The sequence below is a fragment of the Aptenodytes patagonicus genome, chromosome 6 (genome assembly GCF_965638725.1).
Source record: "Aptenodytes patagonicus chromosome 6, bAptPat1.pri.cur, whole genome shotgun sequence".
NCBI lineage: Eukaryota > Metazoa > Chordata > Aves > Sphenisciformes > Spheniscidae > Aptenodytes > Aptenodytes patagonicus.
The window spans coordinates 27,355,269-27,367,052 of NC_134954.1; the positions used below are offsets into that span (position 1 = coordinate 27,355,269).

Consider the following 11,784-nt stretch of genomic DNA (forward strand, 5'->3'; position numbering starts at 1 on the left):
TGTATGAAAGAATAAATGGAAATGAACCGAAGAGAGATAATAGCATCATATTTAGAATCTGTCACTTTATCAGAATTATATTGACTGGTTATTAGCAAAAGAGAAGGAATTGGTTTTTTAGAGGAAGAAGGGTTTCATTTCCCCTTCATTAGCTGAGGAACCTACTGACAGGAATTAAGGCAGAATATCACTAAATGGGGGCTTCAGCCACTCCCTCATGTCTGCAAGAAAGGGTTATTTTTAACCCAGATCTGCTCAGTGACTGCATTTGCAGCATGGCCCTGCAAAAAAATCTCTGCTGGCAAAACTAAGGCTGCTTTGTGCTGCTATGTGAGAATGGGAAGGAGAGGTCCAGGGTGGGAATCCTGTAGGGCAACAGTGCCCCTGACGTCTATGTCATGAAAATATGCCTCAAGTTAACTATTGTCCTCTGACCTCAGTCCATGAACAGGGGCTTTGCATAATCATTGAAGGAGACGGTTCCTGCTCCAAAAGTTGTTATGTTTTGAATTGCCAAAATAGACAAAGGAGACATTGTCAGTCCTTCACACATGGGAAACAGAGGCAGAGGGAGAGAGATTTGTCTGGGGCACATAGGCTAATTTTGACAGAAGGGTACTTACACTCAAGTTTCCTGAATTCATTTGTGTACTACAACGGCAAGATTGCCCTTCCTTTCTAATATTGGATTTTTTTCTCCCTACGACTTCATTTCTAATACAGGGTTGTTTATCAAAAACATGATTTCATTTTGCTCTGTTTAATAAATATGCTAGTGATTCTTTCCTCAAACAAAACTGTGCAGCCTGCATGCAGATCCGAGTTGCAATGCTGAATTTGCAAATGCCCCAGGGAGCTTCAGGTGGATTTTCACGTTGGGACTGCCAGGGACAATAATGCAGGGAAAGGCAGAGGTGTGACTTTGGCTTCTGCTTTTCTTTGTCCTCCTGGGGATCACGACCCTGTGGATATGTAGAAGGGGAGCCTGCAAGAGTAGTAATGCTGTTCTGCCCAGCTTCACATGGGAAGAAAAAGAAAAGAAGTGTCTTACTAACTAGAATGTCCATTTTTCTTGCTCAAGCTTGTTAACTCCAGGAAGGCCAGTGAGACTTGGCATTGCATGACCAAACTGGGGCTGTTTGGGTTTTTTATGAGGCAGTATTGAGTGGAACCATCTGGGCTAGGAGAAGACCACACTTCTGAAATGAGCCTTTAGGAATACTTAAGTTAAGTAGCTGTCTGGGGCACCATGCTGAAAGGAAGGGCACTCACAGCTGCATGTATTTTATGGGTTTATTTTATCTCTGATGACAAAAAAGAACTTACTAGTCATGTGATTCCTCATAAATTTCAAGCCACTGCTGACAAGTGGCACTGCCTGTGTTCTCAACCACGCTGGCACAAAGTTCCCCCGACTTTCTGGCTCGCGATGTTAATAACGATGCTGCTAATGGATGATGCTTTAGAGAGATAGCTAACTTTTCTCTGAATGTAAAGGCAATCCCCAAGTTACAGTTTGAGAATGGAAACTTCAGTGTCTTAAGTACCTTGGGTGAATACTTCCATGGTCATTCATCTAATATCAAAGTGGCTCATCTCTCTGGTTCCTGAAGCCCCAGTCTGCCTAAAGGTGTGCTGTTCACTTTCCTGAGAGCTGAGGGAATCTGCACCTCTGAATCTAATATCCTTCCAGAAAGCTAAATACAAGTTTGGAAGCATAACATTCAGTATGTCAATGGTGCATCTCAACTTAGGCGGTTCGAACTATGCTTTTGCATTGCAGTCTCTGTTTGGGTTTGCTGGGGTTTTTTTATTTATGCCCCATTGGGGCAGCTTCCTAAAGTACCTCCAGGGGCCTGGTTCCACCACCTGTATTCCAGTTCCCAAAGATACATCTTATTTCTGTGTTAGGAGGGAAGCTCCCCTCCTTCAAGCACTTTTCTATGTGACAGACCTGGAAAGGGGCACATCAAATTCAATATAATTTCAAAAAATGTAACCTGTTTTCCTATGCTTTCTATTCACTCAGATGAATCTTAGAGAGAGATTGCTCATGGTAAAATATTTACCAGTGTGTCGCCTCAACTAAGATAATAACTCTTATAGTGCAGGTGTGAAGAAAGAAGTACTTGCTCCTTAAACTTTTTTCAATCCACATCCTGTTCAAGCTGTCTCTGTTTCAATGGACCCTAGAAGCTTTGCATGATATTTATTAATCTGATTTACTAATAGACTCCTAAAGTTTAAACAGAGAGAGAAAGAGAAGACAAAATGGACTCAGGCTTACAGGAATCCGATTCATGCCAGCTCTGCCACAGACACCCATTTGACTTTATGCACATCATTTAATATTCGTTGTTCCCCTGTCTACAAAAATGCAGATACTAATTCTTCTTTTTCTCCCTATCCATATTTGTATAGACTGCAGGTTTGGACAGGAATCAGCTCCTCCTGTGTCTTCGGATACCTCACAAATGAGTCCCTGATCTTAGGTGAAACGTCTAGTTGCTTCTGTAAGCCACATAATAATAATTGGCTTCAACCTGCTTCAGGAAAAAATGCCACCTTTGGATTACATTGGTGTAAATAAAAAGTCCACTACAGTTCACAAGTCAAAAAATGCTGGTAGTGTTTAGCATCAATGTCTGTTGCTTGAACATCTGGCATTCATCATTGCCTTCCTTTTCCTTCCACTGTCATATTTTATCCCCATCTGTTAGAGGTTTCTTAGCACTGTCTGTATAAATCATAGCTGCATCTCAGTCTCGGTAGTTGAATCATTACAGGCTGCAACGTAAATGAAGGAAAAAGAGGTAAATTTAAGGGAAGTGTTTCTCTTATGCACTCTGCTCCCCTTCTTTCTCCCCTCTCCCTGTACACAGACAGTACTAGACAGTATTTCTAGACAGTGTGATACCCTTGCTATGAAGAGAGATGGAAAAGTTTCCAAAAATAGCAAATGTTTTTACCAGCCCTAGTTCTGAAGACAGAAAGCAGGAGAGGAATTGGAGCCGGAGTGGACACCCATTGCCATTGTTGGAAAGACCAAAATTTACTGCTTTGGAACAACCCTTCAGCAAGTTAGTAATAAATTGGGAAAGCAAACATTCCTTAAAATTAGACTTCCCAGGCAATGCCTTTGATATATTTACTTAACATTAAATTACTCTTATTGCGGTAATTTAGGTTACTGCTAGGAACAATAATATTGAAGGTGCTAGGAAAATATGGGTGTGTTAATATTAAGCAAAGCAGAATTTTTTTACTTCCCCCCCCCCCTCAAAAAACTGTGCAGTGCCCTCGCAATGGCCATCACATTCAGCTCTCCCAAGCCGTGCCGGCAGGGCAGCGAGCAATAGAAGCATTCCAAAGATGCATTTCTGATGGGGAAATGAATCCACCACCACCCCTATATGAAACATTTCCAGTAGTATGTGTGCATTTGCCTGCCAAAGCCAGGTGCTCCCATTTGTGCAGTGTTACACAGCGCCATGCGCTGGGAGCACATGTGGATTTAATTCCCTGCCAGCTTTAGCAACTAGAGAAGGTATTTCCTTGTTCTAGAAACACTCAGAGACACCATAGTCCCAAGCTACTGGAAGTTAGGGAAAAAAAGGCCCATTTCCCTCTGTCTGGAGAGGGCTGTTGCAGACTGCCATCACTATCAATTCCAGAACTTTATCCAGGCTCAAGGTGGGCTGAAGCTGGAGCGTCTCTTTGTACGAGACAGCTGTCATGTTTTCAGTTCAAGGGACAGCTTGTATTGTTGGGGACTTCATTATACTTGGAACGGCAAGAATGCCCCATGTCACTATGTGTGTTCCTCCTGATTGTCTTGCTTTTTCCTCCTTTTTAGTCTCATGTGTCAAAGGTGTGTCTTAAGTTTGTCTGAATTGATAGCAAATTAGCTGAAATGAGAATAAACTATTGGTACTATTGCTGGTTGTCATCTCATGCCTTCTCTTTCTACAAAGCATATTGCATTCCTGATTTCCCATTATTTTTCACTTATGTTCCTGTGGTGTTATCCTGCTACTCACTGCAGACTCCCAAATTTCAGCTCGGCAGCCAGATCAATCAAGCAGTAGGTGTCCTGGTCAGCATCTGCATGAAGTAAAAATGATAGGCCCAGCTCATAAACAGACCAGTTGCTGGGCTGTCCTGAAGAGCAAGTCCTGGCTGATTCAGAGGGCACATGGTTGTGTGAAAGGCCAGGCAGTCCCTGAAGTCACAGTTGCTCTCTGAAGTTGGTAGATCAGTTGAATCCTGATGATTTGTTCTGACATTGCAGTCTGTTGCTGGAAATGGATGTCCCGGTGAAAGCGTTACTACTTGGCAAGACTAAAATGGTAGGCAATGAGAAAGAGAAACATGGGTCTAATGTTGCACAAACTACTTCGCATGAGATACTGCAAAAAGAAAATAATCCAACAGTACAGTGGAATGGATGCTGTGATGTTGATTTACTCTTGTCTTTTTGATATCTGCACTAGATCTCGGCTTGCCAAGCATCTTTCTTGTTACTAGCAGGATATTTATTTTATTTTCTCTTCTTCTTGTAGAAAATTTTACTACATCACACTGCTGAGAGACCCCGTATCTCGTTACCTCAGCGAATGGCGTCACGTTCAACGAGGAGCTACTTGGAAGACCTCCTTGCACATGTGTGATGGCAGGACACCAACTCCTGAAGAGCTGCCATCGTGCTATGAAGGCACGGACTGGTCAGGCTGCACGCTGCAGGAGTTCATGGATTGCCCGTATAATTTGGCCAACAACCGCCAAGTGAGGATGTTGGCTGACTTGAGCTTAGTGGGCTGCTACAACATGTCTTTCATCCCAGAGAACAAGCGAGCACAGATCCTGCTGGAGAGCGCAAAAAAGAACCTCAAAGACATGGCCTTCTTTGGCCTGACAGAGTTCCAGAGAAAGACTCAGTACCTGTTTGAGAGAACTTTTAATCTGAAATTCATCCGGCCCTTTATGCAGTACAACAGTACCAGGGCAGGAGGGGTGGAGGTGGATAATGACACCATCCGGAGGATTGAGGAGCTCAATGACTTGGACATGCAGCTCTATGACTATGCAAAGGACCTCTTCCAACAGCGCTACCAGTACAAACGGCAGCTAGAGAGGATGGAGCAGAGGATAAAGAATCGGGAAGAGAGGCTTCTTCACCGGTCCAATGAAGCACTTCCCAAGGAAGAGACCGAAGAGCAAGGACGCTTGCCCACTGAGGACTACATGAGCCATATTATAGAGAAGTGGTAGCCTAAGCAGACTTTTATATTAACGATATTCTAGGGTTTCCATATAAAAGATCATGGAAGTAAAAGTACAAAAACAACAAAAAATATTTTATTTAAAAGCAAGTCTGTAAAACAGAAAATAGATTGCTTCCTTAAGCATAGGGTCTTTTTACTGTTTCTTACAAGACCGATGAGATTCTTAAAAAAAAATAAATACATAAAAAAAGGTCAACATTATAATGCAGAGATAAAAAATGCACAAATGCAGTTACCCGCTCTTAAGGCCAAATACAAGAGAATGTTTCTTATCCTCACAATTCAAACACAAATGGCAGAAGTAGGGTTTTTTAAATCTGTTTATCCCCTGAGCATAATGATATAAAGATACATAATTAAAAAACAAGGAAACTGAGGTTTTCTTTTGTGGGTGTTTTTGGAGGTGGGATGGGAATTGCATTGCTTGTAAGGAAATGATAACGGTGACTAAGTTGATGATGTGCTATCCTGTCAGGCTGTGATCTGAGCACAAGAGTGGTCACTTTGTTTCAGCTGGCAGCCACTGCCAGAAAGCAGAGCACCATAAAAATAAAAGAAGAAGAAAAACATCAGAGGATGAGAAACATTAAAGCAAATTGACTGTCGCCTAGGATAGGTACTTAGCACAGTGGTTTTGATACATTGCACTGGTATCACATATACATACGCAACTTCATCACAAAAATAATAGGGAATTCATGCACAGAGCTCCCAGATTTGTTTCACATGCAGGTCCCAAAACAAGTTAAAAGCCGACCAAATTCCACATAGGCTCGAACGTGCACTCACATGCCATCCTGTTACCCTACACAACTGCCGCTCATGCCTTCATCAGTATTACGAGTTAACAGCACATGAAAACCCTATCCTACATACTAAAAAAAAAAGGAAGTTAAATAAAGGAAGTTAAAAGAAGTTAAATAGCAATACTCCCTCATAAATCTGCACGAGAAGTTCCAGGAAGACCCTGCAAATAATCAGTCATTAATGGCAACATGATGAGGGGGTGATTTTGTTTTGTTTGTTGCTATGTGAAATACTGAACTAGAACAAGCATACAGACGTACCCGTATCTGTATTTTTTCAGTTATTTTTACTTGCTTTTATCAAGAGATAATGGGTATCAGCCCGCTTCCAGTGAAGTCACCAGAACTGATTTAAGTGGGAACAGGATGGGGCTCTCTTCCAGAGCTGTGAAAATTTCTGACTATGGGTCTGAATTAATTATGAGACAGTGCACATTGTCTTTTGGCAGAGTGCCTGTTCTGCAGCTCTTACTTTAAATGAACAAGCTGTGTTCATAAAACTGGAAAGGGGAATCATGGATAATGTTTTTTTAGTCTCAGACCACTTTCAAAGCAGAACTCTTTCTCTTTCAATGCTGTTTTTTAGGGACTCATGTAAGTTTAATCCTCCAGTGTGGTGACAGTCTAACCAGGTTCTGCTTACTGACTTTTGAGTCATAGAACAACAATGACTTCTCTAATTCCTCTTCCCACTCACCAAATTAAAGTATGGCTTATTTTCTTGCTGTTGCAAGCACTTCTTTGTTTGGCTGGAAGCATGGAAATGAAGCAGTTTTTGCCTGTTTCATGTCTCACCCCGTTATTACTCAGCCTGTAAGACCTGAACCAGCTATTGTTTAGGGTAAACTATGAACCAAATGGAATATGATTTGATTTTCAAAGGCCATGTTAACTGCAGATCAAATATGGCATTGCAATCACCAGAGGAGAGGCAGAGAGCAGATGCATTCAGCTTTAGTGTGTTGTTTTTACAGTGTCCCTTTCCCATCACACGAATCCACTGAAGTGCTGCTTGTTTTGTATTTTAATTTGCTCTGCCTCTGTACAGTTTCCAACAGTTTCAAATTCAGACTGAGTTTTGCAAAGGACGTGGCTGCCTTAAGCAGAGGAGCTGCCTTGTTTCTTCTGTGTACACCCTGGGGGATACACCTTGCTTTTGGAGATGTTCTTCTCCAGAAGAGTGAAGATGACTAAAAACTTAAGAACAGAAAATACAAACAGCACTTTGGGCTCAAATACAACCCTGTTACAGCCCCGATCCAAAGTCCACCGAAGTCGAAGGATGTCGTTCCTATTGATTTCAGATGAATTTTGATCAGGTCTGCATCCTGGTGCTGCAAAGTGCCCGAGCACACACTCATCCATCTACAAGCACAGTGGGACGTCGTTACCCATGCATTTGGCTGGTACCAATATTTGCTAGTGGTGTCACTGTCTTTAAGGTTCTGCCACAAAATAGCCTCTGTTCCCAGAGATGTGTAGCTTGGCCATAAGCATTTCCTCCTAGCTGAAAAGTGGGAAGCAAAATGAAGCAATTTTCCGTTGTTGGCTTGGGGGCAGAAAGTATTACAAATCCATTTGCTCATCTCTGAATTCCAAGACTGGGAGGAGCTATGTCTGCTAGTTCCCAGTGCTTTTATGTGTTGCTGTAACTAAAGAAAACATTTATATTTAAAAAATGCAATTTTACAGGCTGTTTACCCACAAAACCATTACACAAGATATAAAAAGCAACTGTTCTATATGCACAGTTTCCAGCTTTCCCCAAAGGCTTTTCACTGTGCATCCTGCGTTATGGATCCATAATGCATAAATGGTTACTGCAGCTAATCCATATTCGAGGTGCACATTGGCCCAGCTCTGGCAGGGAAGTGAGGTGAATGCCCAGGCAGGTCTGCGTATGCCGGCACTGACTTCTGAGAGCCATTCTGTACTGAAGGCCAAATTCTGCTCTCATCTACCAAAGGGTGACAGTAAACGGGATTGGGTATGATTAGGACCGGCATAATTTGGCCTGGTTTGCCTGAGTTGTTTCTGTGTTGTGTGCTCTGAGTTACCAGCTGGATTTTAATGGATCTATCTGCAGGGTTCTCTAAATCAGAGGCAGCCTCTGACCCTAGAAGCATGTCAGTAGAAGACCTTGTTCCAACATTTGCTTTGTAATATATTACAGTAACAAGCAAAAGTGAAACTATCTTGAAAACTGTCTTGTTAACAGTTTCACTTCAACCCACAAAAGGAGGACTGGCCTCAGCTTAGCACTGAGGCAGAAATTTCTAGATTCAAATCCTGCGCCTGGCAAATGCCTCGGTTTCTCCACCTGTACATTGGTAATAACCAATTTACGCACTCTAAAGAGGTACTCCAAGGTATGAAAAGCATAGGGCACTTTGAAACAGATTCCAAGTATCGGAAATGAAGAGAATGACCCAAAAGCCATCCCTCACCCTGGCTGCTGTGCTGGTCTGTTTACGGCTGTAGGCCATGCGTTAATTTATTGTAAGTGCTATGTGCCAGAGCATGGGTTGCAGGATGTACCTGGCACTATCTTCTTCCTTTAGTGGGTTTAAGGGAACTTTTTTAACATAATGTGAATGTAGTTTTTTGTGATTTATATGTACTACAGTTTGAAGTGGTACAATTTCTTTTATTTTTAGGACTGATTATTTGATGCTACAATATCATGAAAAATGTGTGTGTAGTTTTAAAATGAATGGAGAACAACGGCTTTAAGGCACTCCGGCAGAAGTAGTGGCCAGATAGTACATTCTTGTTCAATATCTGCCCCTTTCTTCCAAAATGTTTTTCCTGTGACTTCCAGATGCACTGAGACTTCTTCACTACATGAAGTGTTTCTTCAGGGGGCCTGTCAATGCATCATGATCCAGGTCAGGATAGGTGAGTGCTGGGTACCGTGAGTGCAGGTGCAAGATTGTGTCCTGTCTCTTACTGGAGTTGGTGAGGCAGTTCCTCTTGAATTCAGATTTTACCTGGTCGGATGCTTATCCATCCCACAGTGTTTCTGCCATGGTTGCAGGGATGCCCCATGAAAAGCCTTTACAAAAGCTGGGGCTGTGTAAGGTATTTCTCAGGGTTCATACACTCAGCAGTATTAGCGTGAGTGAGCATTTTGGAGAGGCAGTTATCTGGTACCAGGCCAAAGATGATGGCTCTTAGTCTCTGCCGTCTTACACTGTGCTGACCCTTGCACATCCACAAATGAGGGTGATGCTCCGAGTGGGTATTTCCCAGCAGATTCCATTCCTGGTTTGGGAGGGTGGAAAGGCCAAGACATGGTGCAGTGCTAGGAAGATGATCTTTTTTTGCTTTTAGTCACCTGAACAGGGTTAACTTCACTGCTTGGTGGGTGTTGTTGCTGAAGAAAACTTTTTATTGCTCATTTGTCTCATCCCAGCTAGCTCTGTTGAAGGAGTTTGCCTCCTCCCAAGTTTTCCAGACAGTCAGATGCCACCTTGTACCCTACCCAGGTCACAAAATGCAGGATTGACTGATAAGGTTGCAGACCCAGGCTGTCATGGGGTCCAAAGTCATCAACAAAAAAAAACCCTCAACAAAGGATCAGTGTGAATTTCTGGCTTGCCTGAATTTCTCCCTTCGTGTCCAAAATTTTGGAATAAATGGGGGGCACTTCAGGTTGATGTTTTTTCCACCCCATAGTCCCTTACTTGCTTACAAAACTGGGATGGCAATGGAAGCAGCATAAAGAAGATCCCGACAAGCTTTTGAATGCTCTCTCCCAGGGCTGTCCTGTAGGAGCAGAAAGGGCAGTGCAGTTGCTGAGAATACGAGCAAGGCAGAAGGACCCCCACAGTGGCAGTACGGACAGATGTCAGTTAGGAAGTTTTCACTCTGAGCCCCTCAAATCACTTCATAGAGACCACTGAACAGCTACAGAAGATAATGACCAACATTACAGAACAGGGCCTGACCAAGATTTATATCCTGGGGTTAAAAGCTTCTCTAGCTTCTTACTGACATTTAGAGTTACTCAGACCCTCCCGTATCCCGCAGAATTTTCTGAATGTCACAAAACTTGGTAAAGCTATAGGAATTTGCAACACAGACTATGCTAAACGTTGTATTTCCAGGGCTATATCTTGGAATGCAACTCACACTATCTGCTGGATTCAAATCACAGGGCTGGCTGCATTGTCTTTTTGTTCTTGTTTTCGCGAATATTAGCAGATCATGTTCCAGAGGCAGAAGTGAATGCAAGATTCACTGCCTGATCAGCAGTAGAGCCAAGCCTTTAAAGCACAGGTCAGTTAGCAGCAATTCAGGTAAACCAGCGAGCAGTGGAGCTTGTGTCTGTGCACTCAATCTGAGCTATCTGTGTCTGCTTGTTTTGCCCCATCTACCAGAGTTCTGCCAAGGTGAATGCAGTCCTGATAAGCACATGGGTATTAAAGCCCGTGTTGTCCCAGCTGCAGGTGGTCTTCTCTGTAATTTTTAGCCATGCAAGCTGAAAAAACCCAAGATTTGCAAATGAGTGTGTCTCATCCCTCAACGCCCCACAATTCCCCCTCCCTGTTTTCCCCCGGGTGTCAATTCTGCAGACTGGATTGAGAGAGTTGTACTATAATGAATAATTTTATATTCAAAGGGTTTACTGAGCATGATTTGTTTTGTACATATTGGAATATGATTTAACTTATTTTTATTCCCCCTTTTCATCTTTTTTTCGTAAGAAGAAGACAAAAATCCCCACCCTCTCTCAATGTGAAGTTCCTCTGTGTTTGTGTGTAGTCTGCCAGGCAAACATGCAACAGCCACAGGATTTCTCACCATCCCTACTGGTATCTGATCTTATTTTTCATTGTCATTTGTTTTTGTCTGAGGCTTTGCTTATATTGTCTCTTCTTTCCTCTCTGATGCACAATCTGCACAGGGAAGGGAAAGGGCAATGCAGGCAGGACTTCCTTTTTCTTCCTCCCCACTTTCCTGTGTGCTTTACCTACCAAGGAACTCAGTTTTTATCTTCTAGGAGTTGTGTGACTGAGGGTAAAAAAATACAACTGTCCCCCCACCCACCTTCCATCCTCCATATTGTAGATCAAACAGATTCAGCTTCTCTGAAAGTGATTGTGGCTGGAGTCATTCCATTGGGCTGAATGTGTATGGTTTGCACTTTTTTTTCCACTTCAGCAACTTAAAAACAACAAAAAATAAAAGACAACTGTTTAACTTGAGCCAAGTAACACTTAAGGCTTTATGTATTTATTTATAGCATCTTACAAAAAGTGTTAAAAGTTTTTTCTTTTCTTCCACAAGAAAAATTGGATTAAAAAAAATAATCATCTAATTGTTTTTGTCTAGATCAAGAATGAATGTTAGCAGATGAAATAAACCCTGAAACTGAGCATCTGTCATGTGTGTTGTCCTTGCATTGGCCTTTGGATGCTGTTTTAGTGTAATATGTCTTGCCTTCCTGTATTACAGAGAGATAAAGCTGCCAGTGGAGTTGATGGAGAGTATTTGTTTTCTGCTAAAAAACCAGACTCCTAACAGAGAAATATTCAAGCAGAAACTGCAGTCTGTTTATTCCTATTGTTACATTTGAGCCAACATTACAAAAATCCCTTAAACCTCCTAAAACCTATCATCTTTTAAAAATCAATTACCTTTAATACTGTACAGTCCTATTAGTTTTCTTTTTCAGTCATTGCATTGAA

At 42.2% G+C, this 11,784-nt stretch overlaps 1 protein-coding gene across 1 annotated transcript in view; it reads left to right on the forward strand.

The window, feature by feature from the left end:
• HS6ST1 (heparan sulfate 6-O-sulfotransferase 1) overlaps positions 1–11,471 on the forward strand; it is a 206,730-nt gene extending 195,259 nt beyond the window's left edge. Inside the window, exon 2 of the mRNA XM_076341632.1 lies at positions 4,563–11,471. Coding sequence (XP_076197747.1) covers positions 4,563–5,271 — 709 coding nt within the window. The 3' untranslated portion in view covers positions 5,272–11,471. The remainder of the gene's footprint in view (positions 1–4,562) is intronic.
• Positions 11,472–11,784: the final 313 nt, after the last annotated feature.